We start from the raw sequence: 26716 nt of genomic DNA on the forward strand, positions 1-26716 counted from the left end.
CTTACAGCTTCAATGCTGTTACCCCAAACCTGATGGACTTTTTATTTTAGCACATAAAAATATTTTTTACTCTATGGTATTCCTTATTATTACTTACTCCATTTAAAAACACTCCTGCTGTGCTGCAAGTGATACACAAAGGATCAGTGTCATGTGGTTTGATGATTAAGTAACAAATTTCCCCGTGCACTTGTCTCCAAGGAGGAGCTCTGCATCCATTAGAGAATGTGTAATCTGTAACCAATTAGCATTAGTGTTTTTATCCAACTAAGAATTATATTTTCATAATTATGCCTGAAGATTAATATAATACACATGCAAATCAACCTTCCAGAACAATGTTACACTTAAATATTCACACTCCATTGGGAATCAGTCATACAAAACTCTGTGCACCATGGCCTAACCCAACAAAGAACTGCAACTATGACTAACACATTTCATGTTCAAGGACTCAGTTTATTACCTCTATTTCTAATGAAAACATATGCTATTTCTCTAGGTAAAGGCTAGAGAAGCACATTCCATATCTGAAAATACATTCTATTTGACTTCCTATCTTTAAAGAGGAAAAAAAAAACAATTTTAAGTTATTAATGGAATTATTTTAACACGTTCCACGTAACAGTCAAGTACTTCAATAAACGTATATGTAAATGTTAGATATGAAAAAATTTGGACCTGATGTGTATTCCAGTGATTCCAGCACTGTATCCTCGCCTTTCCCTGAGAAATTCTTGAGAAGATTCACTTCATTATTCACAGCAGCTGGGTTTAGTCTTACGTCTCTGCAATTAATATAAAACAGTCTAAAATCTATTCATCAAAAGGATGCACACTGAGATTTTAAAATGGAATATAATACGATTTTTTTCTTGTACACAAGGTTTTAGTAGTAGCAACTGAGATCTGGGGATGGTTCACTTACCACTGATTTTCTTTCTTTTATCTGTTAGTTCAAAGACATTTAATTCACAGCTAGGAAGTTCTTGTAACTATGAAACAGACTCAATGTGTTTTCACAAAGAAATAATCAGTTCCTTGAAAATATTTAACTGTTACTTTGTTATTTGTAGAAATTACTTCAATTTGCTATGAAATGCAAAACATATGCAATAAAAAAACCTAAACACTTGTAGGCACACACTCACATATCCACACCTACAGCAAAATCTTTAGGGAAAAGAATTTTTCAGTAACTTAGCAAACAGTGAAAGTTATTTCAATAAATATATTTCTATTACATGAAAAGCACACGTTGTGGGTTGAAAACAATGTAATTTAACAATAAAATGAAAAATATGCATGAGCTGACATACTTAGGTTGCATTTGAAGTGCACTTACTGTGAAATGTGTTTTAAAGAACTGTTAAGGAGTTGCATATCCAGCTGATGAAGAAGAATAGCGATTTTCATTTTCATCTCCGTTTGAGGATCATCATCTTCTTTCATTTTTTCAAGTAAACGCAACATGGATGTATCTTCTCCTTCAACAGTCCCATATTCAGGGCCAAGAATTTTAACTATAGGATCCCTGTTAGCTGTAAACATGAAATAGAATCCATATAATGGGGTGCTACATTAGTTAGTAAGACTAACACTTTTTATCTCAACTGCTGAATAATTTTATGTTATTAATTTACAAAATTAATTTTTAAAAAATCATGAAATTAAGAGATGATTATTAAATACTCCCTTTTATCAAAAGTCTGCTTTCCTATAAATATGCCCAGTTGATGATCAAAACAGGAAATCACTGGGCTTAACTCACTGAAAACAGATCATTTAGGAGACAAGATTTAGTGTTAAAGAAAGTATTTAAAGTTTTCTAACAGCATTCCCAATGGCTCCATTACTTCCTCAGCTGTGCCAGCTGTCCTTTTTTTTGGTAAACAGTGACACAACTGCATGTCAGTGGGTTTTACAAAAACAATTTGCCCTCTTCTTGAAAATGCAGCTGTGAATGTATCAGCATGATACTCTGCCCATTTTATTCATCTCTATTATTCATGGTTGATCACTATCAGCAACAGGACCCCGGGTTAGATGAGTCTTAAGTTTGATTCAGTGTATTTACAGTTTCATATTGCAGATCCAATTTCTATTAACAGCACTGAGAAATACTTCTGATCTGTTTTACTTCCCGTGAGAGGGGGATATCCAGTTTAGCATAGGGATCTTGTCAGTTGGAAATGCAGGACTAGAATATGACACCATAAAAGTAGCTGTGCCTGTATTTAAGTTTTTGTGAGAAGGACCTGGAAATGTACACTATGAAACTTGTGCAGGTAATAACATCTAAAGCATATGAGGTTTTATTTGAAAATCCTTACAGGGTGCAACATTTTAAAAGGGCATTAAACTATGGACATAAAAAAGAAGTGGTATTAGCCTCTAATGATACATTCTTCTTCTGAAACTTAAATCTACTGTCTGTTGCAATAGACTGTGTATTATTCAGTATACATGATTTTGAATATGCAAATCAGCAGTTTAATTTTATTTCATATTTCTCTTTTACTGATTACTGTAAAGTAAAAGAACAGAAACTTCATGAAGTCCTGGATCAGCACTTTCATCCACATTCTTGAATCAACACCTTTTTATACACCTAAAATGAAGAACATGCATTTCTTTTTTCCCATTTCATAAATACAAATCCAAAGAAAAAGAGATATTTTTTAAGAGAGAAGAAAAAAAAAAAAAAAGGAAACCTTCGAGGCATGCCTGTGCTTCCTTTAACTTTTTATCCACATTAATTTGTAGCAAATGGGACAGCTGGTCAAAATTGCGAACTTTGATATTTGAGGCTGTGAGGAGAAGTAAGGGTTGTCCATCTTCACCTTTGGCTTCAGACTGAACGGTTGCTTCACTGGAAAAAAGAAGTAAATGATTTTTTTTTTTAAAGTAGGAACAGCAAATATTAAAAGATGAATCTTGAATGTTATTCAAGCTTCACACGATAAATCATTACAATTTCTTTAAAATGTATTTCAGTAAGCTTCCAGGGTAAACCAATTTATTCACTGCAGATCACACCTGTATCTCATTTGCTTCACCCTGGTAACACCTTCAAATGTAATTTTGAAAGGCTGAGTTTGTGACTGAAATCTTTTCAGACAGCATCCATCAAAATCTCTCTGAAGTCCTTTCTTTAGGCTGAGGTTACTATATTTTACAACAAAGCTTGCTACTTCCTGTCTCCTTTTTTAAAACTCCAAGAAGTATAAAAGCATAAATACTGACCACAAGAAAGATTCAAGCAGCATAGAGAAGGGCTTATCTGGCTGTATTTTTACCATTTTGTTAGACTGAAAAACAAGCATGTGCCTCTGGACTATTTATTTTTCAATATTAATTTTCAAATTCTAGAAGAATTCTTACAGTATTTGAAAAGTAGGTCATAGCAGTATAACTCCAATGCTGATTAAGACTGAAATTGTGTTAGTATATTAAAACTGCCTGCTTATAAAGAACTTGGAAACTACAGTTCCCAAAGAAGTTGAAATTCAAGATTGTGCTTGTTAATCCACTTCAAAAGCAGCATTAAAACCTGTATTTCTAACATTTTTGAGAGTCACAGAGTTAATCAATTAGACACCTTGTCAGAAGTCATAAGAATAGATACTGCAGTTTGTACAGACTGCTAACCAGAAAGGTCTGTATCACAATCAACACAGAACAGTCACAAACTCTCCAAAACAAAAACAAAAACATTTTTAAGTTAAAAATTTCAATATATAAGAGTAAAGAATCTCACCCATGTTAGCATCTAAAATACACTAAAGTTTTACACTGAATTAGTACAATTTCACTTTGTTGTTCACCTCCAACATTTCAAAACATGCTATAGTTCAGACTTACTCTATCTCATAACCCTCTCCAAACGCTGAGCAGCCCAACTGTGTTTTCCACTCTAGGGGCTCCCTGAAGACAAATGCTGCTTCCTGAGGGTGTCTAGTGCTGAAATCCTCTGCAAACTTAACAATCTGATTTAAAAGAGATTCATTCAGAGGAGTAATTTCAAGCGTGCCAGTTCCAGAACCAGCAGCAGTCCACTGTGCAGCTCTTGCCAGTGCCGCTCCCATGGTCTTGGCTTGTTTCACAGGTGGACACCTTATCAAACAAACACAGAGAATGACTAAACTGAGCTCTCGAATGGTAAGGGCAATATGCTGTAATTAGACACAGCTGTAGGTTTCCTTGTTTCATAGAATGGCTTGGGTTGGAATGGCCCCAAGGCTCATCAAGTTCCAACCCCCTGCCACAGGCAGGGCCACCAACCTCCAGCTCTGGCACTAGACCAGGCTGCCCAGAGCCCCATCCAACCTGGCCTTGAACACCTCCAGAGATGGAGCATCCACAGCCTCTCAGGGCAGCCTGTTCCAGCACCTCACCTCCCTCTCTGTAAAGAACTTCCCCCTGACACACAATCTAGACATTCCCTCCTTGAGCTTAAAACCATTCTCCCTTGTCCTACCGCCGCTTACCCTTGTAAAAAAAAAAATGATTCCCCTCCTTTTTATAATCTCCTTTTACATACTGGCAGGCTGCAATGAGGTCACCCCGCAGCCTTCTCTTCCGCAGGCTGAACACGCCCACCTCCCTCAGCCGCCAGTGCAGGGCAGGTGCTCCAGCTCCGACGGCGGCCCTCCTTTGCACCCTCTCCAACAGCTCTGCATCGTTCCCGCGCTGCTGACCCCAGACCGTGGCGCAGCGCTGCAGCCGGGGCCTCGCGAGGGCGGAGTACCGAGGGACAGTCACCTCTCCGTCCCTGCCGGACACCCCTCTGCATTCTAAAGGAGAACAAAAGCTTCTTGCAAAGTTGACGCCTCTCTTACAAACAACATGTGGGCCCCTCACGTATACAACTCCCCCAGTGACTATCCCCCGCTTTTTTAAATGGAGGGGATTAAAAGAAGGTTCCAGACCCGCCTCTCGAGCCTGTGGAGGCCATACCTCGCCCTGGACGAGCCGACTCGGCCCCCGCCATCGCCGCTCGGGCCGCAAGCGAGGCGATGCGTTGCTATGGCGACAGGGCCCGCGGCAGCCGTTACCCGGAGCGGCGGGCAAACAGCGGGAGCGGCCGCGCCTCCGGGCAGGGGCGGGAGGGGCCGAGGGCAAGCGGCGCTGCCCGAGCGCCGTGCTGCACTGCGGGCGCCCCGACGGGCAGCGGTGGGGATGCTGAGGGAAGCTGAGGTAAAAAGGGCGGGGAATTTCCCAGCGTAGAGCGGGAGAAGCTGTGCATGTAGGTCTGTATGCAAAATAGTGAAAGCACGAATCTGTTTTTGGCGTGGAATTAAATGAAATCATTCAGTTGGTCAAAGCTGCTTCACACCAGCGTTAAAAGGAAGACCACTGACTGCTTTGTAGGTTGAAGTCGAGCCAGTATTACTCAAACCTTTCACTGGCTTTTGGTCATTACAAGGAAACAGCCTTAATTCATAAGGTTAACATGGACCGTTTTTATTTCTTGAGCCAGCGTGACAGATTATGCTTGAAATGTTCTTTTATCAAAGAAAATATAAGGTGAAATTAGTGCTTCTTGAAAGAAGCAAAGGAAATGAGGGTAAGCCATGCCAATGAATAAAGTCCTCCCCACATATTAAGGGCAAAATGATAAATATCCAAATGTAGCAGCCCAGGCACAGAGAGGAAAGCAGTGCTGTTCCCCCAGGCGTGAGGCCAAAATGCCGCTGTGCGGTGACAGCCAGCTTCAACCCAGGAGGAACGGTTACGGGGGCATCCTGGCTGAGGCTAGCAAGCTGCATTCACCTTACTGATGTGCATCTCCTTCCAAAGGCATAGGAAAACAATCCCTTCTAGGGCGGTCTAGCAGAAGAACCCAGCTGTCCCAACAACATAGAGTTAATGCTGCCAAGAGTTATTTTACCAACTGAGAACTCAGCTGGGTAGGAAACCGCTAATAATGAGGAAGGTCAGGAAATGTATGGGGGATGTAGCTCAAAGAATAACAGTGTGGGATTAATGCATTTTTTCATCGAGATGATTGTCCATACGCATTTTACTTACCGAACCTTTCCAGCAATAACTACAGATGAGTACATGCAGTCTGCACAATAATGACTTAAGAATAGCATTGGCTCTTCTTGCTTTGCTGCATAAGATTGAGAAGACGGAAAATGGATCCTTTGATTAGGTGAAAATGAAAGAGCGTTTTTAGTAAAAAGCCTGGCTTAGGACTTAACACAATTATTATTATTTTTCCTTTTTTGAACAGTATTGATGAAGGCACTTGCAGAATGGATTACACCTCTTCTTTTTACTGAAATAATGACCATTTAAATGTTGAAATCGGTAGGCAGAAGGTGCAAACAGCAAAACATGAAAGGGAATAAAAGCATGTTGTACCATGGGTGGTGAGGAGTGAAGACAGTGAGTTTTCACACAGAGCTAAGTATTTTAAGCAAGAAGTCGGTGGAGTAAGAAATAGAATTCTTAAATGAGATCACTCTGTTCTACTGAATAGTGAGAAAGGAAGATATTTCAGTGGCTAAGATAAATGGCATGTTTTGCCCTGACAGAGCATGCATCTCCACTGACCATAAAAGGAACTTGGCTTTGTTACCAATGGAACTTCCTGTGGGGGCAGATAAGTTGAAAAATGAACATGCAGAACATGTCCAGTGAGCCAGCAGTGAGGAGTCTGGGAATAGACATTAGTGGGCTACGGATGGTGTAGAAGTTGGAGGTACTTCTGCCCTTTGTTTCTTGGTAGCTCAGCTGTTCTCATAGGAAGACTGCTGAGATTCTAACACTTCTGAAGACTACTCTTCTGATTCAGTTTCTAATCTTATGTGATTAGTTTGTGTTTATTTGGTTTTGCACCTTTACCGTATTTTCAACAGCTATTCTTCCTGCTTAGTTTTTACACACAGTTTGAACTGGAGATTTTTTTCTTAGACTTCACTTTAGTAGACTAAACAAGTTTAGCTCTTCTAGTCCCTGCTTGCAATTTATTCATTTCATTTATCTTAGTATCCCTTATTTGCCAGTTTCAGTATGAAGTTACTTTTCTTAAGTAGCTGTGGCAGTATTTCTAATACTATTTTACCAGGACCCTTTACAATGCAATTGATTGTCTTTATCTCTTTTGGAGTTCCTCAACTTCTACATTGTGTTGCATTTGTTTTTGAGGTCACATTTGTGGTTGTTGTTGTCTTGAAGTTGAATTATACAAAAAATTGTTTTTCCCTTACTTTTATGTGCAGCTGGTGAGTTAGTAGCTTTCCATAGGTTTTAAGCAAAATATAGCAGTTTGGCCTTACAACATCTAATTCCATTTGTAAAGGAAAGAAAATACAGCATACTGTCTTCAGTGCCAAAACTCTTCATTCACTCCCTTTGTGATAGCAGCTATTTCTGTTCCTGCTCTCGGTTTCTGTGCACTGTAGTCTTTTGCGTATCATCAGATGTAAGTTGGCTGTAACAAGTCATTGCTGCTGTTATTTTGCTGGTAATGAAGCCCTGGGTGATTTCCTTGGTTGTGTTCAGGCTTGTTTTGGTGGATGACAAGAAGTCGTGCCTTCTTATATTAGCTGTCGCAAAAATATAAGCACTTAGGAACTCTCTCACTTTAGCTAGACTGAAGGATATTATTATTTATTACCACTTTTTGCTTTTAGCAGCTTTCATTTATCAGTACTCTTAGCAAAAGAATAAGAACAGCTATCTTAGAAAGCTTTGTCTAAGAGCTCAAGTTTTGAGCAATTTTGTAAGAGCTGTGAAAGTGATGACTTGAAAATGCAGAAATGAGAGACTCGGTGAAAAATGTGTAGTCATTTGCACCATTCTTAATGTAAAAGATAAAACAGTAGGTGAAATGTTTGCCTGAGCTTAGTCAAAGATGAGATCATTAGTTACTGGCACAAAGAAACGGGGAATATGAAGAATTTGTTAACATGGAGAGAAAGGCTGTTGGAAAATTTTTTACAGTCTCAGAGTTGCAGCCAGAGTGTGTATGCAGTTTTGCTCGTGTATTTTTTCCTCACATTTCAGTGGAATACTTTTAAAGTAGAACAGTAACACAAGTTGTAAAAAACTGTTGTGGAAGCTTATATAAAATAAAAAAGGCCATTCAAGGTGAATAATATCATCTATTCATTCCTTTAAATAGCAGTTTAGCTATTCACAGGCCCTTTATCAGACAAGTTAAAAATCGGGAGAAAATGAGTTCGTATTTGTCAGATTCGGTTGGTTGCTCATTAACTTGCTCTTGCAACTATTTACATATTTTTGGCATTCACAGAACAAACAAAAGTTCTGCTGTTTTGGTGAAGAGGTAAATGAACAGGAAATAAAAAGATCTAGTTCTGTTGCATTTACTTTGTTTTGTATGTGTATAAAGGCAATACTTAGGTGCCTAGAGTTGTTAATGAACATTTTTAATGCAGCTTAATTTTTTGCAATCTGTTGTTACATCTTTTTAAAGTAGTGCTTTGCAGAATGGCAGGGTTTCAGCTTGAGAGCTCTCAGAGAATGCGAAAAGAGAGAGGACGTGATGAGTCTGTTGATATCTTTTCTTTCAACATTCCTTTTCATAAAAAAGCATGCTTAAAACCTATCCTTTGAAAGCAAATGACTACTCATTTTTCACCGAGTCTCTGATTTCTGTGTTGTGATCATCAGCTTACCTCTTGTTTTCTACGTATTTACGTGCTTCAGAAAGGCCAAATGATGTCAAGTGAGCTTTATTAAACATTGGACACTGTTCAATATAGCTTCTTGGCTTTTGCAATTAAAGAAAATCGTAAAAAGTCAATGTTTCAAGTGGGAGTTAGTGCAGGAAACAAAAAGATACAGTACTCTGTGCATGGGTGTCCGGCAAAGAGATGGTTACTTCAACAGTCTTCAAGAAAAATGAAGCAAGAAAATATTTTGGTTAAGAAGTTCTGGATGAGTTTCTGGGTAGTTCTTTTCCCAACAATGACAATAACAGAGATGCTGCTGTTCTTTTTTAGACATGGCTTCCAGATGGGAATCGTGGTGTACAGTCCAAGATTGAACATGATTTAATAGGGTTTTTTTATCAGTAAAGAATATAATGTTTCAGAAGATGAACTTACTTACTAGTCTGTGCTTCCATCTATTTTTAGATAGTTGTTTCTTCTCTTATTTTGTTCATTTCTGTTTGCCCAGGTCTTTTGAGTATTTTTGAGTATAATTTGGAGGAGAAAAGCCCAGTCCTGTTTAACAACCAAATGACTTGGTCTGTCATAACAACAGTTGGAGTATCAGGTAAGAACACTGTGATTTTTTAACACATAGTAAATTCCTTCATCTATTTTCTTTGTAGCATCAGAGCAAGACATAGTTCAGGCTGTCACAAACCTCAACATGCTGAGGTATCTTTTCAATGAAACCCAGTCTTTTTTTTTTTTCTGAATTAGTAGTACTTTACTGGGGAATTATTACATTGAATGATTTTTCTGTTAAATTTCTACACTATCACACTATATCCTCTTCACGTAATATTTCATCTTGACATTTCTGCTATTAGAATGTGTGAATGTGTAACAACTGTGAGAAAAGCTTTGGAGAAAGATATTCTGGAACACAGTTATGTGATTATATATCTCAATTGTAACTTATTGTAAAATGCTGATTGTAGAGAAAGAGTCACTGAAGTATTGGCTCCATATGGCGCCTTCACTTCTTTGTGTAGCAGTGCAGCCCTTTATACAGAGAAAAGATTAATGGCCGATTCTCTCTACATTTCTCACTTATTCTTCCACACTTCAGTTTTTTCTTCTTTTCTTGTATACATATTTTTCCAGATAGAAGGGGTATCTTTGCATTCTGATGTTTATATGAAGTACTTTTGCTAGAGCTACTTAATTATTTTGACTTTAATAGCGTGGCAACACATATTCATATAAACTATCCAAGATTTTTTAAAACTTGCCCGTTAGTTGAAGTATAACTAAAAAATGAGTAGGGTTTCTGTATCAGAAAGATACAGAAATCTTTTAAGGCTCCAGTGTCAATCAGAGTTTTTAATTTCTTTTATAAAGATGAATGGAACTTCAACAGTGATACTTTTCCCCAAAGCAATAGAGATTCAATTACAAAAAGTGAATCAGAATGTTTTTCCGAGCAGCCTGTGCTGAGCAGTAACCCCCCAAATCAAACACCCTACTGAGGGCTTCTAGAACCCTTTCTCACTTTGGCAGCTTCCAAAGGTTCTGGCTGTCTGCTCAGTAAAACAGAAATCGGGGAGTAAGTTTAGAATGCAGGAAACAAAATTGCTATCTCTGTTTATTAGTTACTGTGTTTAGGCTGTGGTTCTGGACGTTGGAAATAACTTGATAATAAGAGTAGTGCTGCACACCAGTGTGTCTCATGCTGTGATTGAAGGGTGTTTTCTGCTTTCAGACATAATCCTTTGCAAGTGAATGCTACTGACATGTCCAGATGCCTTTTGCTTTCCTGCTGGGTTTTAAAAATTCTCGCCTTTTTCAAGGGAGAAAAATGAGAAAGGATTGGGCTGTTTGTTTTAGGGCGAGAGTGTGAAAGGGGGATTGTTTTAAAATTAGAAATAGTATGTCATAAGTAATCTCCATTTATGGATTTCTTTTCCTAGAGGAAAAATGAGAAGTATTGGTGGAAAGTATTTTGGGCTTTAACTTGGCGGTGTTAATCAGGAAAGAGAGTTTGGCTGTTTCATAAAAGACCATTTTCTCACATGAAGCGCTGATACAAACATGCAGAAGACACTACACTACATAATCTTATTTTAAAAAGAGGGAATTTAAAATTCTTTCCAGGTGTTCATCTTGCAGTTACCACCATGATAGTCCCATTTCACTCTCTAAGCAACCACCAGTGCAGAATTACTGTTCTGGATAATTCCCTGCATACTTCATATGAAAGTAACATAAAAATAAAAAGATAAAAACTCCAAATCATTTTTCCCATTGTACAATCAGAAAAAAAGGCCAAGAAAAGACATCGGGGCTCTTTCCCCTCTTTGTAGGTCATTGGAAGGCAGAAATTCAAGCACCTTGAAGCAATCACAGGTTTTGAAGAGACTGCTTCTATCATTTATGGTGGTATGGTAATATTATATGGGAAAATGTGAAATGGTGAGAGAAGTGCAGGTCAGAATAAAGCCAAATTGCTACAGGGTTTGAGCAGCAACTGGCTGTAAAGTTAATGTGGAGCTGAAGCTGGATGTTGCGAGGTTGAGCGTTAATGCAGCGCCTGGTAGAAAAATAGTTTATCTCAGTTTCTGCTTCATTGTGGTTGTGTTATGCAAGCTACTGAACAAAACAAAATAAAACCAACCCTCTACCAAGTCCACAGATTATATTTCACGATACTGACATCTTCAGTCAATGTGAAGATGAAAAATACACATTATATGGGTGGGAGTAACTCCATTCCAAACCCATTTCCAGTATAAGTTCAAACTGGGGAGGAAATTTTTCTTTTTATCAAAATTATTTTTACTGAGAAAAACAGAACTGCGTGTTACATATACATGTCTTCTTGCATAGTGTACATTCTGATACAGTTAATTCAGCCAATTTTCTGGTATTATTCTCAAGATCTGTGCCATGGATATTAGAGTCCTCCATATGGGTACATTTACTCCTCTGCTTTTTTTCCACTACTTCTTGTAATAACTGCAGAAAATCAAGCGTTTTAGTTGAAATTTATAGTCATTACGGTTGTTTTAGAGGATCTGAAGCTCTCTCATATTTTGTTTGTTTATTATAGTAAAAGTTGTGTCTAGTTGTTACATCTTCATTTATTTTTTTAGTTCAAGCAGAGATATTTTTCAAAGCCCTCTATTCTTTTTACATCCAGTTTATCCATAAATGAACATTTCATGGTGTTTTTTTTTCTTTAAAAGTTGTGGATTTCCAGCAAGCTTTCAACTAGGGCTGTGAAATTTAGGGGATGAAACTGCCGTTTTTTCAAAATGCCAGCACATGGGCTTTGCTTGGCGTTGGAAGTAGCAGTACTGAATATTTTGAGCATCATTTTTCCTGGAATATCAAGCTAGCATCTATTGCTGTTGTATTGTAAAGGTCGCCGATTGTGATGCCAGGACTGTTTTATGGGGTGGTTTGAAATCACTGCTCAGGTTTGGAAAGGGATTCCAGCCCTGCTGGAAAATCCTACAGGGCAAGGCTTTAGTATCTGTTCCCACTGCCATCAGCATCCGTGGATTTTGTGGGGTGAAAATTTGTCCCATCAGCAATACGGTCAGACTGCAAACAGTTTAACTTGATTTTGACAGACTTTCAAATTATCTCATACCTGTGACTTTCTGAAAGAGAATGTAGTTATATTAATTAAATTTCTTGGCTGAAGTTTCAGTGTAAAAGGTTTGTGATTCATTATGGTTTTGGTAAAGGCTTTTGCACTGGAATCACAGAATCACAGAATGGCTACGGTTGAAATCATTCAAAGATCATGAATCTCCAACACCCCTGCCACAGGCAGGGCCACCAATCTCCTCATTTAATACTAGACCAGGCTGCCCAGGGCCCCATCCAATCTGGCCTTGAACACCTCCAGGGACGGGGCATCCACAACCTCTCTGGGCAGCCTGTTCCAGCACCTCACCACTCTCTCTGTAAAGAATTTCCCATGACGTCCAACCAAAATCTCCCCTCCCTCAACTTAAAACCATTTCCCCTCGTCCTACAGTTATCTACCCTTTCAAAGAGTTGGTTCCCCTCCCCTCTGTAGGCTCCCTTTAGGTATTGAAATGCTGCAATGAGGTCACCCCGCAGCCTTCTTTTCTCTAGGGTGAACAAGCCCAGCTCTCTCAGCCTGTCTTCATAGGGGAGGTGCTCGAGTCCCCTGACCATCTTAGTGGCCCTCCTCTGGACCCTCTCCAACAGCTCCCTGTCTTTTTTGTACTGGGGGCTCCACACTTGGACGCAGTATTCCAGATGGGGCCTCACAAGAGCAGAGTAGAGGGGAACAATCACCTCCCTGTCCCTGCTGGCCACCCCTCTTTTGGTGGAGCCCATTTGTCTTCCGAGCTGCAAGGGCACACTGCTGGCTCATATTAAGTTTTTCATTTATCAAGACCACCAGGTCCTTCTCCACAGGGCTGCTCTCAAGGACCGCTCCTTCCAGATTATATGGATGCCTGGAAGTAAGGATGGTCATTGTATGTCAGGATCAAAAGCAGTTAGGCTGAAGGTCCTGAAGAATTCTTGTGATCAGCTGTCATTTAAGGAGATAGAAGTATTTTTAATTGTGTAAGCACAAAATGCTGTGCTGGAGTGATCGATTCTACAACATTGTGTTTTTTCAATACTTTTGTTAGTAAGCACCACTACATTAGAAGCAGTGGTGTTTAAATGCTAAAAAAAGTTCTGTGCCATTAAATAGGTAAGCACAGAACAGAATTTGAGAACTCCAATCTGCGAATTTTTTTATGCCAGCAGTCCTTTGTATCCCTTGCTGGATATGCTGTACTGCACAGGGAGTACAGTGCAGAGCTTGGTGCCAGAGCTTGCTCACGCCCTGGAAGCAGGCTAGCCTATTTGTGCAGTGCTTTGCCAAAGCTGATTTACTCTGCTAAGAAATGGAGTAAATGAGACAGAGTGCGGCACTAAGCGATGTGGTGAAGCTGCTCTCTTTGCCCAGGCTGGCTCCTCCTGAGCTGCTCTGGTGATCTCTGCTCAGCACTGCACTGTGTAGCACAGGTGTGCCTTGAGTGACGTTGGTGTGTGTAAAAAGTGTTCAGGTAGGGAAGGATTGATGAACTGTACTCATCTTTTCTTCTCCAGAAAGAAAATCTGTCCTCAATACGTGCATAATGTTGAGCAAAGCACGTCTTCAAATACCTACAGCGTAAATGTCATTGCATTTGACCTCAGGAATGTGATTCTCTGAGTAAACACAGAAAATGGAGGCAGCACAACTGATTGTAATTAAATATAAGTGGCTAAGCACAAATCTGTGGTATAAATAGATGTGTTAGGGCTGACAGCGAAACTCTGAGTTCAGCTTACATGCAAGTCTTTGCATTACTCATGTAAATCAATGTTCTCACTCACCAGAGAAACCTCATAATTTACCACTACCCATAAAGTATCCTCTCTGTAATCAGTGGTGATTCCGCTACAGAATTATTGTGCAGAGCACCCTTTCTTCCATCCATATCCTCAGTATGATTGCTGTATGGTTTGGCAACACTACAGAAGATTATCCAGTGAGCTCAGTACTTCTCTGTATGGAAGGACTCAGCTGCCCTAATTTGGTACAAAACTTCCATTCAGCTTAAAGTAAGCAAAACTGGAATTAAGTACTCCAAGTGGTGAGGGACTAGTGTGATCTTCAGGGGAAAAAAAAAGATTTCTATCTATCTCTTTGTGTTTAGGCTTCACACTGAAGTTCAGCATTTTTTATTCTATCTGGAAGTGGAATGCACTTATTGCTGTCTGACATATGGATAAGAGCATGGACAATGTGGCCATTCTTCCTTCTCCACATTTTGGTTAAATTCGTATTTTGCACTTGAGACCGAGTATATAGATGTATCTCAAAATATTATGCTACTTTCTGATGAAGTGACTGCAACGTGCCTACAAAGCAGACTGGAGCTGAGGACAGTGAAGTCATGGCTCTGGGTTATACAGGAACCTGAATGCTTCACGGCTTGTGGCTTCCTTGGAAAGCCCCGCTGGGTCCCAGAGACCACTGAGAGATGGCCTGGAAGATGCCAGAGCACATGGTGTAAAGGAAACACCTGCAGGTCTGTCCTTCCGGAGGCTTAGAAGAAGCTGGAGCTGGTAGTTCAGAGAAACAGAAGCACTGGCACTCAGCAGATTGACCGGACCAAAGTGATGGAGCTGAGGGAATTCAGGTTTTACAGTCAGTCAAGCAGAGGTTTTCTGAATTGCTTTTGTGGATTTGGATTGCCTGAACTTCGTCTTTGGTTCCTTGAGAGCATCCTGAGTATGTGGCTCTGTGCTCCAACAAAAACACAGGCTGCATCTCAAGTAAACAAAATGAAGGAAACAAATAAAAGTTTTTCCATTTCAGTATATGATCACAAGGACTGCAAGAAAAAACTCATGCAGTTTTCTGGTCACTGACGTAACTAATGCCTATGGTGGAACTGAGTGCACCTCTGTTGAAACAGGCTGCCTCTCTTTCCTCTTTTGGAGTGGGCTGCCCAGGGAGGTGGTGGTCACCTTCACCAGGGGTGTTTAAGAAGCGTGTAGATGTGGCACTGAGAGATGTGGTCACTGGGCATGGAGGGGATGGGCTGGCACTGGACTAGGTGGTCTGAGAGGTCTTTTTCTTAAAAATCCTTAAGGATTCTATGACTCTTCTACTTACATGGAACAGACGCTTCCAAATGTAATGTTTCACAAAGCTATGATTATCTAATGGGGGGACAGAAAAAATTTCTGATAAAATATGGTAAACAAAGTAAATAAATGGCGTGTTTATAAGAAATCATAATTCTCCGTGGCATTTGATTAGAGCATGTAAGATAGAGGAGTGACAGACAAAGTGTATTTAAGCTGACAAAGATATTTATACAACAGAAATCTGCAAAGTTGTATGCTTTCCTGGTCTCATCTTATTTTCTTTGCATGAAATCTGTGGCTTTTTTTTCTTTCTCCTCTTGATATACGGCTAGCTGTGTATATAACTTCTATACATTTTTCCTTTAATTTGTGATCTATGAGATAGATCACATCATTACATAAACCATCCTGTTTTATTTTGAGAGTAAACAGAAGGGTCATGCATCACTTCTAGACGTATTTTCAGTAAAGTGTCTGATGTATCTTTTTCAACTTTCACCAGCAGAGCAGTGCAGTATTTTTAGTATTCTCTTCCTGCTGTACAGTGTTAAGACTGGGGGGGGGGAAATACATAGCATCCATTGAATCCCTAACAATTGCTTTGCATAAAGGCAGTAAAAATAGACATGTACTCACAGTACTGATTCATTAATGGCGTCAATGAGTGTTGGGACTGTGATATAATATCTCCATTTGAAAGCTTAAAAAAGTGACATGCTGCAAGGCCAGACACGTGCTGAACAGCAACGTTCCCAATCCTCAGGTTAGCAGAAGTATCTTAAACAGCGTTGCTCACAAATGCTCTCTCTGTATTTAGCCTGACATTTGCTGTTCTAGTTTTTGGTACAAGGAAGGACAAGTTTGAGACATTTCCTTCTCCCTCACCGCTCACAGCCCCCCTGGCATCCTCTCCCCTTTTGCTGCCTTTTCTCCTGGCAGGAGCATGGTGCACAGGAGGTCCTCCCGTGGTTCCTTCCTGGGCTTGGAGCTCCACAGAGACAGCACCACAGGTGAGAACTACATGGGTAATTACTGGCTTTAGTCCATGCACTGTGTGGCTCCTCAGAGCAGGAATGAGCACAGTGTGCACAGCTTAATGGCAGCTACTGGTAGAGCCATGTGCAAAAAAGCAGCAAAAAAGCAAGCTTTACTTGCGGAGTAGCTTGCACAATTATCTTTTCCTGGAACAAACTCATCATAGTGTGAAAGCTGATTTTGCACAAAGCACTGTCAGAGACATGGAGCTGAGCAGCTCCACAACTCCTTTCTTAATAATACTTATCATTTTTAGTAACAAAAAGATGCCGCTTCTAACTGTAATAAGTACAAATGTATTTCTTGGAAATAGGACACACAGTATGCTTTCTTTGCACTTAAAAGCTATTTCAGAGCAAAACAGGTCTAAATGAATCTGAAGTAGCATTGTGCACTTACAGTAACTATATTCATTTTCACTAAAATTACACTAAAGAGAAAAGAATTGCCATAGGTAGGAAATCAAAGGAGAAAAGTGCAAAATTTCCAAAGGGGTTCACTGCTCTGTACAGCACATGCTCTGCTCAGCCATTCCATCACAGAGAGCCCAGGCAGCACGGTGCCATTTTAGGGTTATATGCAGACAGCACAATCCATGCACCTTCTCTGCTCTGTTACTCCCCTGTTAGCAGGCTAACAGACAGCTTGGGTTTAGCCTGGGAGCTGGGAGGAATACTTCTAACACACACGTGCTGCAGTCTGACTGCGAACCATGGAGTGTAAGCGGGCGTCTGCGAGAGGTCAGGGAGCGATGGGCTGCTATGATGGGAAAACAAGGCTTGCAGCAAATCCAAAATGCTGCAAACGGTTCGGAACACACATTTAACTAAAAGTGGATGTTTCTGAAACAAATTATACCAATCATTTATAAATGTAATCTGAAAGCACCGTGGCTCCTGGCTTCTGTACAGCTGCTGTCTGGCAGCACGCTGTGTATCATCCGCAGCGTCTCGTCCAGAATCCCAGCACCCTGGCTTCGGGGAACGCTCTAAATCTCCCTAAATTCTGATGATTCTGATGTCATTCTCTAAGCTTACAGTGTTCTTTCGAGTGTCATCAATCATGGCTCAACCTGGCCTCTCCTGCCACAGATGACAAAGGCTCCTATTTTTAAACTTTCAGACAAATACAGCCTGGATAACTTTTTTTTTGGCCAAAAATACGTCAGTTCAGATCTCGGTATTCTGAGTATATTCTGTTCTTCTGGGATGCTTGTCAGCTGGCCTATTTATATCAGATTTATAAGAAATGAGATGTATTTTCAGAAGTAAAATAACAGACTTGGTGAACAGTGCTTCCACCTTGCAGTATTAATAGAATTCCTGATAATCTGTGGCGAAATCGTCAGAGAGCGTGGAGACTAATTGCACAGAGCCAACTATTCACTCTGCGTGGTGGCTACGATGGATAAATGGATAAAAATGATTTGTATGAGTGCCTGCAGTCTCTTGTAAATGTCAAATAATTTCTTGACATTCCAAAGCTTGGGCTGCACAGTGAAAGTGGGAAAGCAGCATTTCGTATTAATTGAAAAATGCATAAAACTGATTACCCTCTCTGAGCACTCCACGTTTTGCTGTTGGTGACAACCCTCAGTGCTGCTGAGAGCTGGCAGGAGTGCTGCGTGCCGTCAGCTCACGGTCTCTCTCCTTTTGCATTCAGCAGAGCAGAGCAGGGACTGTTTTACTTTAGATAAATAAGATTTTACTTCTTGTGTAACAAGGTATTTATGGAGATTCCCCACAACCACTGCTACTAGGAGAATGCTGTAAGAATTCACAGCCTCTGTCCTCTGCCATTCCATGAATAAGGAGTTTGTTCCTTTTGTGCTCCTTCTGTGTAATCCCAGCCACATGTGTCCATCTTCATGGATCTCAGTGCTGTCACTTCAGCTCCTCATTGCTCCCTTTAATCAGCCAGCAGGGCTCAAAGGACACCTGGATATATTCTTATCTGCTACTCCTTAAAACATTTACAGAATGTTCTCGTGCAGAGGATTTAGGATATTTCCTTGCTTCACCCCACTTGTGTACTTACCATACATCTGTTGGGCTCTGGTTTTTACTCCTCTGTAGCAGAATAATGCACAGGTGAAACCGCACTGACAGAAGTGTTAATATTTCTCTGAAACAGATCACTTATATTTAGTACAGCTGACATGTTGCTCATTGTTCTCGTTAATACCCACGTTTATTCCAAAAGTGTTGTGAAATGAAATCATCAAAAAGCCACCAGCTGTACAAGTCTTCTGAAGCCGCTGTCGTCTGGCTCTGCCTTACGCATTGCAAAAACATGCAGAAAGGCTTAGAGATAGCTTCAAAAAAAAAGAGAGCAGGAATATCCAGGTGGCTTTTTAACTGTGGAATACAATAAAAAGAGTTTGGAAAGTATTACGCAGAAATATAACGAAAAAACAAGATACGTGATTTACAAGTTGAACTCTACAGTGCCGTGCCCTTGGAGCTGAGCCCAGCCGGCGGGCAGAGTGTGCTGCGTGCGTTCACAGGGAACAGCCAACAGCACCGGGGTCACAACTTGTGTCCAACAGCTCGCAGGTGTGCACAGCAACAAAAGAAAATCCTTAAGGGTTAAGGTTAATTAAGGTTAATTGTTCTGAAATTCTGTTTTGGAGAGTTCTGTGCAGGGTGCTCAGTGATGGGGATGAATTGCGGCCTGTCCTGAGAGTGCATGGGAGCATTTGAGAAGGTAGGGCAGGAACATATTATAGGTGTAAGGGAAATGTGACACTGGAGGAGCTGAGCGGCACAGTGCATGTCAGCCCACTTAACTCAACCCTGCAATTTACACTGGGTACTGCAGACAAGACTCAATAGGTTTGTCAGCAAATTCATTATTGTTTTCATATTAGGATTTATTTGAATTCAAATTCACTCCCGGATTCTAATCATAGAATGGCTTAGCTTGGGAAGGAACTTAAAGCCCACCCAGTTCCAACCCCCTGCCATGAGCAGGGCTGCCCCCACCAGATGAGTCTGTCCAGGGCCCCATCCAACCCAGCTCTGAGCACTTGCAGGGATGGGGCACCCACAACTGAATGCCAGGAAGTGATCCAAAGATAATAACCAAGCAGCTTCCCACATCTGTTGGCTCACCCAACTATTGACCATCATTGCTGCTGGCCCCAGTGCCAGTCCCTACACCCGGGGGAGCCTTCAGCTGCAGCCCATCGTGGGCGGTGATCACAGCGACCACACAGCAAGCACAAAGCCGGGCAGTACATCAGCCAGGCCTGGCAACAGATTACAGCAGCTTCTAAGCGAAGATCACTCCTCATTTCCCAGGCACAGGAAGACCAGAGGTAAAATCCTGATTCTGTTAAAATCAAAATGAAACTTCCCAACCTACTTCAATAGCACCGCTCTTGTTATCCTCCGCCATCTTCTCCGTTTTGCAGTTAACTGCATAACCAGCCCTGTGTTTCTGAGTGGTGCAGATGAGCCCGGCTATAGGAGAAGTTCCTACTGTCGCTCATTTAAGGCTTGAAGTGGTGTCAGGTATCTGCCGATATTTTATCCCTGTCCCACACCCCTAATACAGAAAGCAGCAGCAGCAGCCATTAGATATGAGCAGTGAAGCAATTCAGACTAAGCACTTTCCAATAACACAAAATGAGGCAATTTACCAGGAAGAGAGGGAGTTGCATTAGCATGAAAAAAAAATTTCTAAGTTATTCTCAAGATGCTGAAAGAGAAGGAACACTCATCAATTCTGAGCACTGAAACTGTGAGGATCCATAAGGATTTTACATGACATCAGTGAACCTGAGCCAAGGAACCACTGCTGGAGCTGAGCTGCACAGGGAGCAGCATAGCACAGTTGCCTCCCTTTGCTCAGTATGACAGATCTCAGATGTAGGGACAATCTGGCCTCATGTGTTTTCCATGGATGCTGTGATAGAATCATAGAATCATAGAATTACTCAGGTTGGAAGGGACCTCAAGGATCATCAAGTCCAACTGCAGCCTAACCATAGTACCCTAACTGTAACAACCTTCTGCTAAATATCTCCAAGCACCACATCCAAACGGCTCTTAAACACATCCAGGGACGGTGACTCAACCACCTCCCCGGGGAGCCTATTCCATTGTTTAACCACCCTTTCTCTAAAGAAGTGTTTCCTAACGTCCAACCTAAACTTACCTTGCCGCAACTTGAGGCCATTTCCCCTCGTCTTGTCACCTGTCACCAGTGAGAAGAGACCTACCCCGCTCTCACTGTAAGCACCTTTCAGGTACTGGAAGAGAGCAATAAGGTCTCCCCTCAGCCGCCTCTTCCCCAGACTAAACAGCCCCAGCTCCCTCAGCCTCTCCTCATAGGGCTGATTTTCCAAGCCCTTCACTAGCCTCGTTGCCCTTCTCTGGACCTGCTTCAGTACCTCCACGTCCTTTTTGTACTGAGGTGCCCAAAACTGAACACAGTACTCAAGGTGAGGCCTCACCAATGCCGAGTACAGGAGCAGGATGACTTCCCTAGTCCTGCTCACCACACCATTCCTGATACAAGCCAGGATGCCATTGGTCTTCTTGGCCACCAGGGCACACTGCTGGCTCATGTTCAGCCGACTGTCCATCAGAACAAGGTCGATAGACAAGTGGCTGTCACTGGGAGCAACCCAGGAGTTCCAACAGAAAGTCTGCTTATGAGCATGAAGGAAGCTCAGGGCTAAGGACGCAGCTGTCCAGTCAGCAACACAGGCACAACCATGCACTTCCCAGGACCTAGTGGGCTGACTGTAGAAGGCAGGTCCTGATCCTTGAAAAGTCGCAGAAATGTCTTTACTTGTTTGGTAGCTTTGGGTGATGGGAACTTTTGGGATGACATTTATACAAAGAATAAATTCCTTAAGATAACTCTTGCCTTCAAGCAGCCAGAAGGAAAACAGAAGAGTCTGCAATCATATTAGTAGTGAATGAAAATTAGAAGTGTCAAATAAACTTCAGAAGATTAAAAATGAAATAGTATTTTCCTCTTTTACTCAGTTATTTTCAACTCTTATCCGAAACAATATCTGCACTTCTGAACATGGGCACAGCCCATGGCTCCCTGACTCCCCTCCTGGCCCAGGGCCGCAGCATCCCTGGCCTGAGCCTGGCCCATGGCAACAGGGAGTGCAGCTCAGGAGGTTATACATGTTAGTTGGACGTTTGAAGGGAAAATAGAATCTGATACCTCTGTTCCCACAGGATGCCACCACAGAGACTATTTGCTGTAAAATGAAACCTGTGGGGTGGTGTTTTACACCACAGCATCATGTGAAAGGCAACAGGCAGCCCAGCGATACTCCTACACCAACAGATCCCGCATCTTCTGACAGCTTCACATTTCTCTATCTGGCAAGCACAGAATTGTGGTCTATGTATGAAGCTGCCTTTTTATTTAGAGAACAATTAAACTAATCCCAGCAAGATTTCATGTTTAACTAGGTTTGTAGCGAACATGTTTGTAGTCTGCATTCAATCAAGCTCTTTTGACTTTCACAAAATAGGGAAAAAACAGTGGAGTTGAAATGTAAAGATCTATGCTGCCTAGGATGTGGGCAAGGCCTGAGTGAGTAGAACTGCTGATCTATTTGCTGAAATCTCAGTATTTTATCAAATAGATGTCTTTCTTCTGTTAATCTTCCAATTAAGCAATAAGCAGTTTTTTGAAAACCTGCCTTTTCCATCAGAGTGATTTGGTATACACTGCAGCTCTTGATAAATACACACATACGCATATGTATGCACACATGCACAACACACAATAAAATTGAGTTGATGTTGGCATAGGGGCAGTGTTTGCTGCACTCATTACAAGATGCAGGCTCATGGCCCTCAAAGTCTCACCTCTTCAAAAATGCGGCGCAAGTCTGTGCGCTTGTTGATTTGCTTCGAGTTTGGGTTGGATCCAGCTGTGGCCAATGATGATCTGAATTCAATGAAGTCACAAGAAGATAATAATTCAGTTTCATTTCTGTTTTTTGACAAAACAATGGTTCAAATCAATCTTTGGTTTTGGTTCTACTTCCTGCTTAACAGCTGCGTAAAGAAAAACATCTGGAGTAATGCTCCAGTAGGGCCAATAACTGAGGCTGCTCTTTCATACTATCCAGATAGCACCGGTAATAACAAAACGTTCAGGCCAGTCTTCAATAACAAGAAAAACAAACAAAAAAGCACAAAAAATGTTGTGCTTTAGTCCTGTAGCAGCCAGGGCTGCAAATGGGACTTCATCTGCACCAGCAATGGAAAGTGGCCTTGGCCCAGAGCTGTGGCTCTGAAGGAGCCTGGCCCAACACAGCCCACACAAATGCAGCCAAGCTTTCTCCCCAGCCCAGCCCACAGCCTTGCCATCCCAAGTATGCCTGGCCTGTGGTCAGCACTGAAGTCCTGCAGAAGCCCCCAGCCCTCTGACTCTCTGTGAGGTGCTGGATCCCACCTGCCTGCGCCGTTGCACTAATACAGCCGCTGGAGCCATCTTGGTGAAGGGCTGCATCCACCGCATCACTTTGAAGCCTCTTGCTGGCCCCCATGAATTGGTTGTCTGTGTTTTAGTGAGTTCACTGAACCAGGGCCTGCCTTTTGTTCCCACGTTCATACAGTGCCTAACACAGGCCAGTCTTCATTTGGAAGCAGGCCTCTGGAAGCTGTATCACAGTAGGTTTAATTGAAAGCATCACCCATACACAGTAAGCAAAGCTCTCAGGAAGAGTGAAGGGCTCTGTGGAGTGGTCTCAACCCACGCTTCCCATCTGTGTGATTTCCACATCATAAAAGTGGAAGTTTTTGATCATGAAACATGGTGACTACTCCCAGCATCAGCTGCAATTCAGGAAGCCATCATTTTTTAAGAACAGGCAATCAATGCGTATCTAGGAGAGGGTGGGGGATTGTGAAACATCCAGGGGTCACAAACACAACAAATACAACTGCTTAAACGTGGACTCCTATAGCCAGAACTGTCTGCATAAATGTAAAATTGCTTGTGGCCTGCTTCATCCCACGCTGCTCTTATGAATCCAGAGCTGTTGTATCTCCATGGGACAAAACACTGCTCATATGCTCTCCACCTGGATCAAGCTTTTCACCTCTTTGATTCAGAAACACACCGCCGCCAGCGTCCACTGGAAGATAAATAAAAAAATGTCCCCTGACAAAAACGTCCAACTGTTGGTGCTCACTGTTTCCAAGGAGGAATCAATTACTGAGATTATTCAACTCAATCTGTACATGGATGTGAGGAAAAACAGAATGCCATTGCTACAGTTAAGCACAGTTCGGTGAGTTTCTGTTAAAGCTGCACATCTGTACTCTTTCTGTAAAAGTTAACAAAATGAGAAGAAAACAGCCACTGCCTCATCAACCAACAGTACTCCTTCTGGGTACTACATTTCAATTCCTCCAAACTGATTTTGGCTTTGCTTACCAATAAAGATCTACTGGCACTTGTTTATATCTACCAAAGAGGGAATAGAAACCACAGAGCATTAGCAGCCTACTTGCTAAACTCCTCCAGTCCAGTGACTGACAAAACAGAGATGGTTCCCAGCACGGTGCCCTCATCTGTAACATTCCCAGACCTTCTCTCTACCATACCACAGACCTGCTGCCTTTAAAACATGCAGTGAATCCCTCAAACTCTGCTTCCCAAAGTCTGAATGTGATCCTATCAGACACTTGTTACATCTTTGTTAAACCACAAATTTAAGTTCACCGTAGGAAAATTATAGCAGGCCTTCTGTTTCTTTAACATAGTCAACTCCTTAACATCAGTATGACTCCTAAAAGAATAGTTATAAAAGAAATTGTAACTTAATTTTATTTCTTATCAAGAAGTTTTCAAATATTTTTATGCTGTTGAAACCCTCTTGAGGACTCTGAAGATATTTATTCTTGTATTGAAATGTGTAGCTGGCTGCGTTGTGCCAACAAATCTTTAAGTGTTTGTTTAAACAGACATAAGCGTCCCACTAATACAGATGCCAAACAAAGTGCAGATAATCATGGTTCACCCTCTTTGTTACAGTGTTGGATGTCAGCTACACCAAATGGTACAGTATTTTATTATCAAGATGCAAACTCATTCCATGCAGTCTTCCAAATATTCAACTTGTATTTCAGACAAAGACACCAAGAGGGAAAAAGCACCCAGCTGCCTGGAGTTCCAAATGCTCTCATTTGTACCGTCATTTAAAATAAGACAAAATTTAAGACCAGACTTTAACTGTTTCCAAATGTTGTTGTGTATGCTTCTGCTGAAACCTTCAGCCGTTAGCATGTGCTAGAACTTTCAAACAACCAGTGCATGCTGTGCTCCTTTAACTTTGCTTTCAGACATTTTTCTGTTGAATGCTTGTTGACACACATTGATCATGGTAATACATGATAAATACTTAATGACTTTGAGAGCATCTTAGGTAAATTGCCAGTACAAGTTATTCTACACACTGATACACAGAAAACTCTTACTCCTCTGGGGAACAATTGTAGAAACCACACTAGCAAAAATGCACTCAGATTATAGTTTTAATTGTAAATCTCTGAAGAAACGATTCATCCTTCAAAACAATGCACAAAAAATCAATACTAGCTTTGAGGAAAGAATTCTGCATGCACAGGAGAAACCTGAACCTAAATACATGTGGGAAATGCAGAATACTGTACTGAAACAAACCAGAAGGGGCTTAAAAGAGTTCTCTCTAATCCTAGCATGTGTTGGGCTTTCCTGGAAAAGATGTAACACAGTAAAAAAAGCAACTTAGTTGAAGTATTACCTTCCATAAGTGGTAGGAATGAGCACAGCCTCCCCCATGACCTGTGAGCACACAGGAGCACACGTGGCGACTGCTCGGCCATCACTCCATGCGCTTTGCAAGCATGACAGTGTCTGCCTGACCTCCTGCATGGCACCCGCCTTGGAGAGCAAACAGGTTAGTGGAGCACGTGCAGGAAAAGGTCTGATGGTTTTGAAGGAGAATTCACCAACAGAAATGAAAAATTAAGTGTTCCAGTCTTTGATCTAGATTGCTTTATACTCCCACTTAAAGATAATTCGGGGGTGACAGTCAGTAATAGAGACCTACAAAATAACTTCTTAGGCAATTTTTCTTTTACAGTCAGCACATTTTTAAGTTCCTATGTTTTATGGTGCAAATTACAATGGAGAAGAAAACACCTGCTGTGATATATCAATAATTTATTGTTTTGCATAAAGAAGGTAAGATCAGAATGCAGGTAAGACATCAACCAATGACCTGATGGCAAATTCAAGTACAGAGCTTGGTACAAGATGAAAAAATACTACCCTTTTTTTGACTATGGCAAACAGCTAGAACACAACAAAAACATCTGTCAAAACACACAGTTCCCTAAAAGCCCAAACAGCACAACTTGAATATGTGGAATATTGAAACCACCTTGAGTCATCTTCGTTCCCAAGTGTTCAGAGTCAAAAGAAGCACATAGCTTTCCCCATGGAACCCCAAAAGAACAATTTGGCACATGCGTTCAGAGCAGGTCCCGTGCTGTCAGAACTGGTGGGCTGAGACATCTTTCTGCCTTGAACTTACATCATCCCTGCCTGCCTTGCAGAGCCCAGAGGCTTCTATTTTTTTTTTTTATTATTTTATTTTTGGAAGCAACCGCTGCAATAACATTGATTTTCAAGAGCAATCTAGTGATTTAGCTAACACCACCTCTCACTGTGTGCACGTTTTGCTCCACAGGATTTATGTTTTTGTGATTCCCTTCCTTTGCAGGTGTTACAACTCAGGACTCGGCTCCCAGCCCACAGACAGGGCAAGCAGCCATCTGCCTCTCTGCCTCCAAAGCGCCTGCAGGGCTGCACCAGGGACCAGCAGCAGTGTCTCCATGAAGGCAGCAGAGCACAGCGCTGCCCGTGACTGCCCAGCACAGCGCGCTGCAGAACGTCCTCTGAGACTGCACCGACCCAGGAATGGAAACTGCAATCTTTTTCAAAAGGACAAGACAGACAGCATGCAGGACTGCCTTGGACAGAGACTTTGCAGAATATTCCAGCACCTCTTCTTAAAGAGAAAAGCAGGTCCCTTATGGGAGTGCTATTCTACACTGATGTTCTGATATACTGCAGGTCAGAAGCAGCGCTGAGTTGCTCAGTAAGGTGGGAAATGGCCAGATATGAAGGGATGCAGAGTCCCCTCTCCGAGCTGTTGGTTGGAAGAAGTGACAAGGGTGCCCGGTTCTTTGCAGGCAAAGGCAAGCAGGCACCCAATTCCAAATCCTCAGAAAAAACAGTTTGGTTTTCAGTAATTAAAAATAATAGAAAACATTTTCTCAACCCACATAACCTGCATGCAATTAACTTAATCAACAAATCTCAATTATTGTTAG

General features: G+C 41.5%; 1 protein-coding gene and 1 long non-coding RNA gene across 11 annotated transcripts in view; one reads left to right on the top strand and one right to left on the bottom strand.

Moving 5' to 3' along the window:
- ODAD2 (outer dynein arm docking complex subunit 2) overlaps nt 1-5086 on the bottom strand; it is a 76216-nt gene extending 71130 nt beyond the window's left edge. For 3 of the 5 annotated variants that reach the window (XM_031616077.2, XM_031616075.2, XM_031616076.2), the window contains exons 1-6: nt 4960-5086; nt 3865-4116; nt 2715-2872; nt 1346-1541; nt 682-788; nt 98-234 (exon numbers count right to left, since the gene is read on the bottom strand). In XM_031616077.2, coding sequence (XP_031471937.2) covers nt 98-234; nt 682-788; nt 1346-1541; nt 2715-2872; nt 3865-4088 — 822 coding nt within the window. In that variant the 5' untranslated portion in view covers nt 4089-4116; nt 4960-5086. Of the gene's footprint in view, nt 1-97; nt 235-681; nt 789-1345; nt 1542-2714; nt 2873-3864; nt 4117-4543; nt 4902-4959 lie in introns of those variants that run through there. The other 2 variants (XM_090143004.1, XM_090143005.1) reach the window with 2 other exon arrangements.
- Nucleotides 5087-5110: 24 nt separating this feature from the next.
- Nucleotides 5111-26328, top strand: LOC149917547 (uncharacterized). 6 transcript variants are annotated; one of them, XR_016467837.1, is made up of 4 exons: nt 5111-5199; nt 9160-9258; nt 16251-16321; nt 26104-26247. It is a non-coding gene; the product is annotated as an uncharacterized LOC149917547 (long non-coding RNA). The 6 variants fall into 6 exon arrangements; XR_016467839.1 differs by lacking the exon at nt 26104-26247 and adding an exon at nt 17655-17913; XR_016467838.1 differs by lacking the exon at nt 16251-16321 and having other exon boundaries at nt 26104-26328.
- The last annotated feature ends 388 nt before the right edge of the window (nt 26329-26716 follow it).

Source organism: Phasianus colchicus, chromosome 6 (assembly GCF_987193195.1).
Source record: "Phasianus colchicus chromosome 6, bPhaCol1.hap1.1, whole genome shotgun sequence".
Taxonomy (NCBI): Eukaryota; Metazoa; Chordata; class Aves; order Galliformes; family Phasianidae; genus Phasianus; species Phasianus colchicus.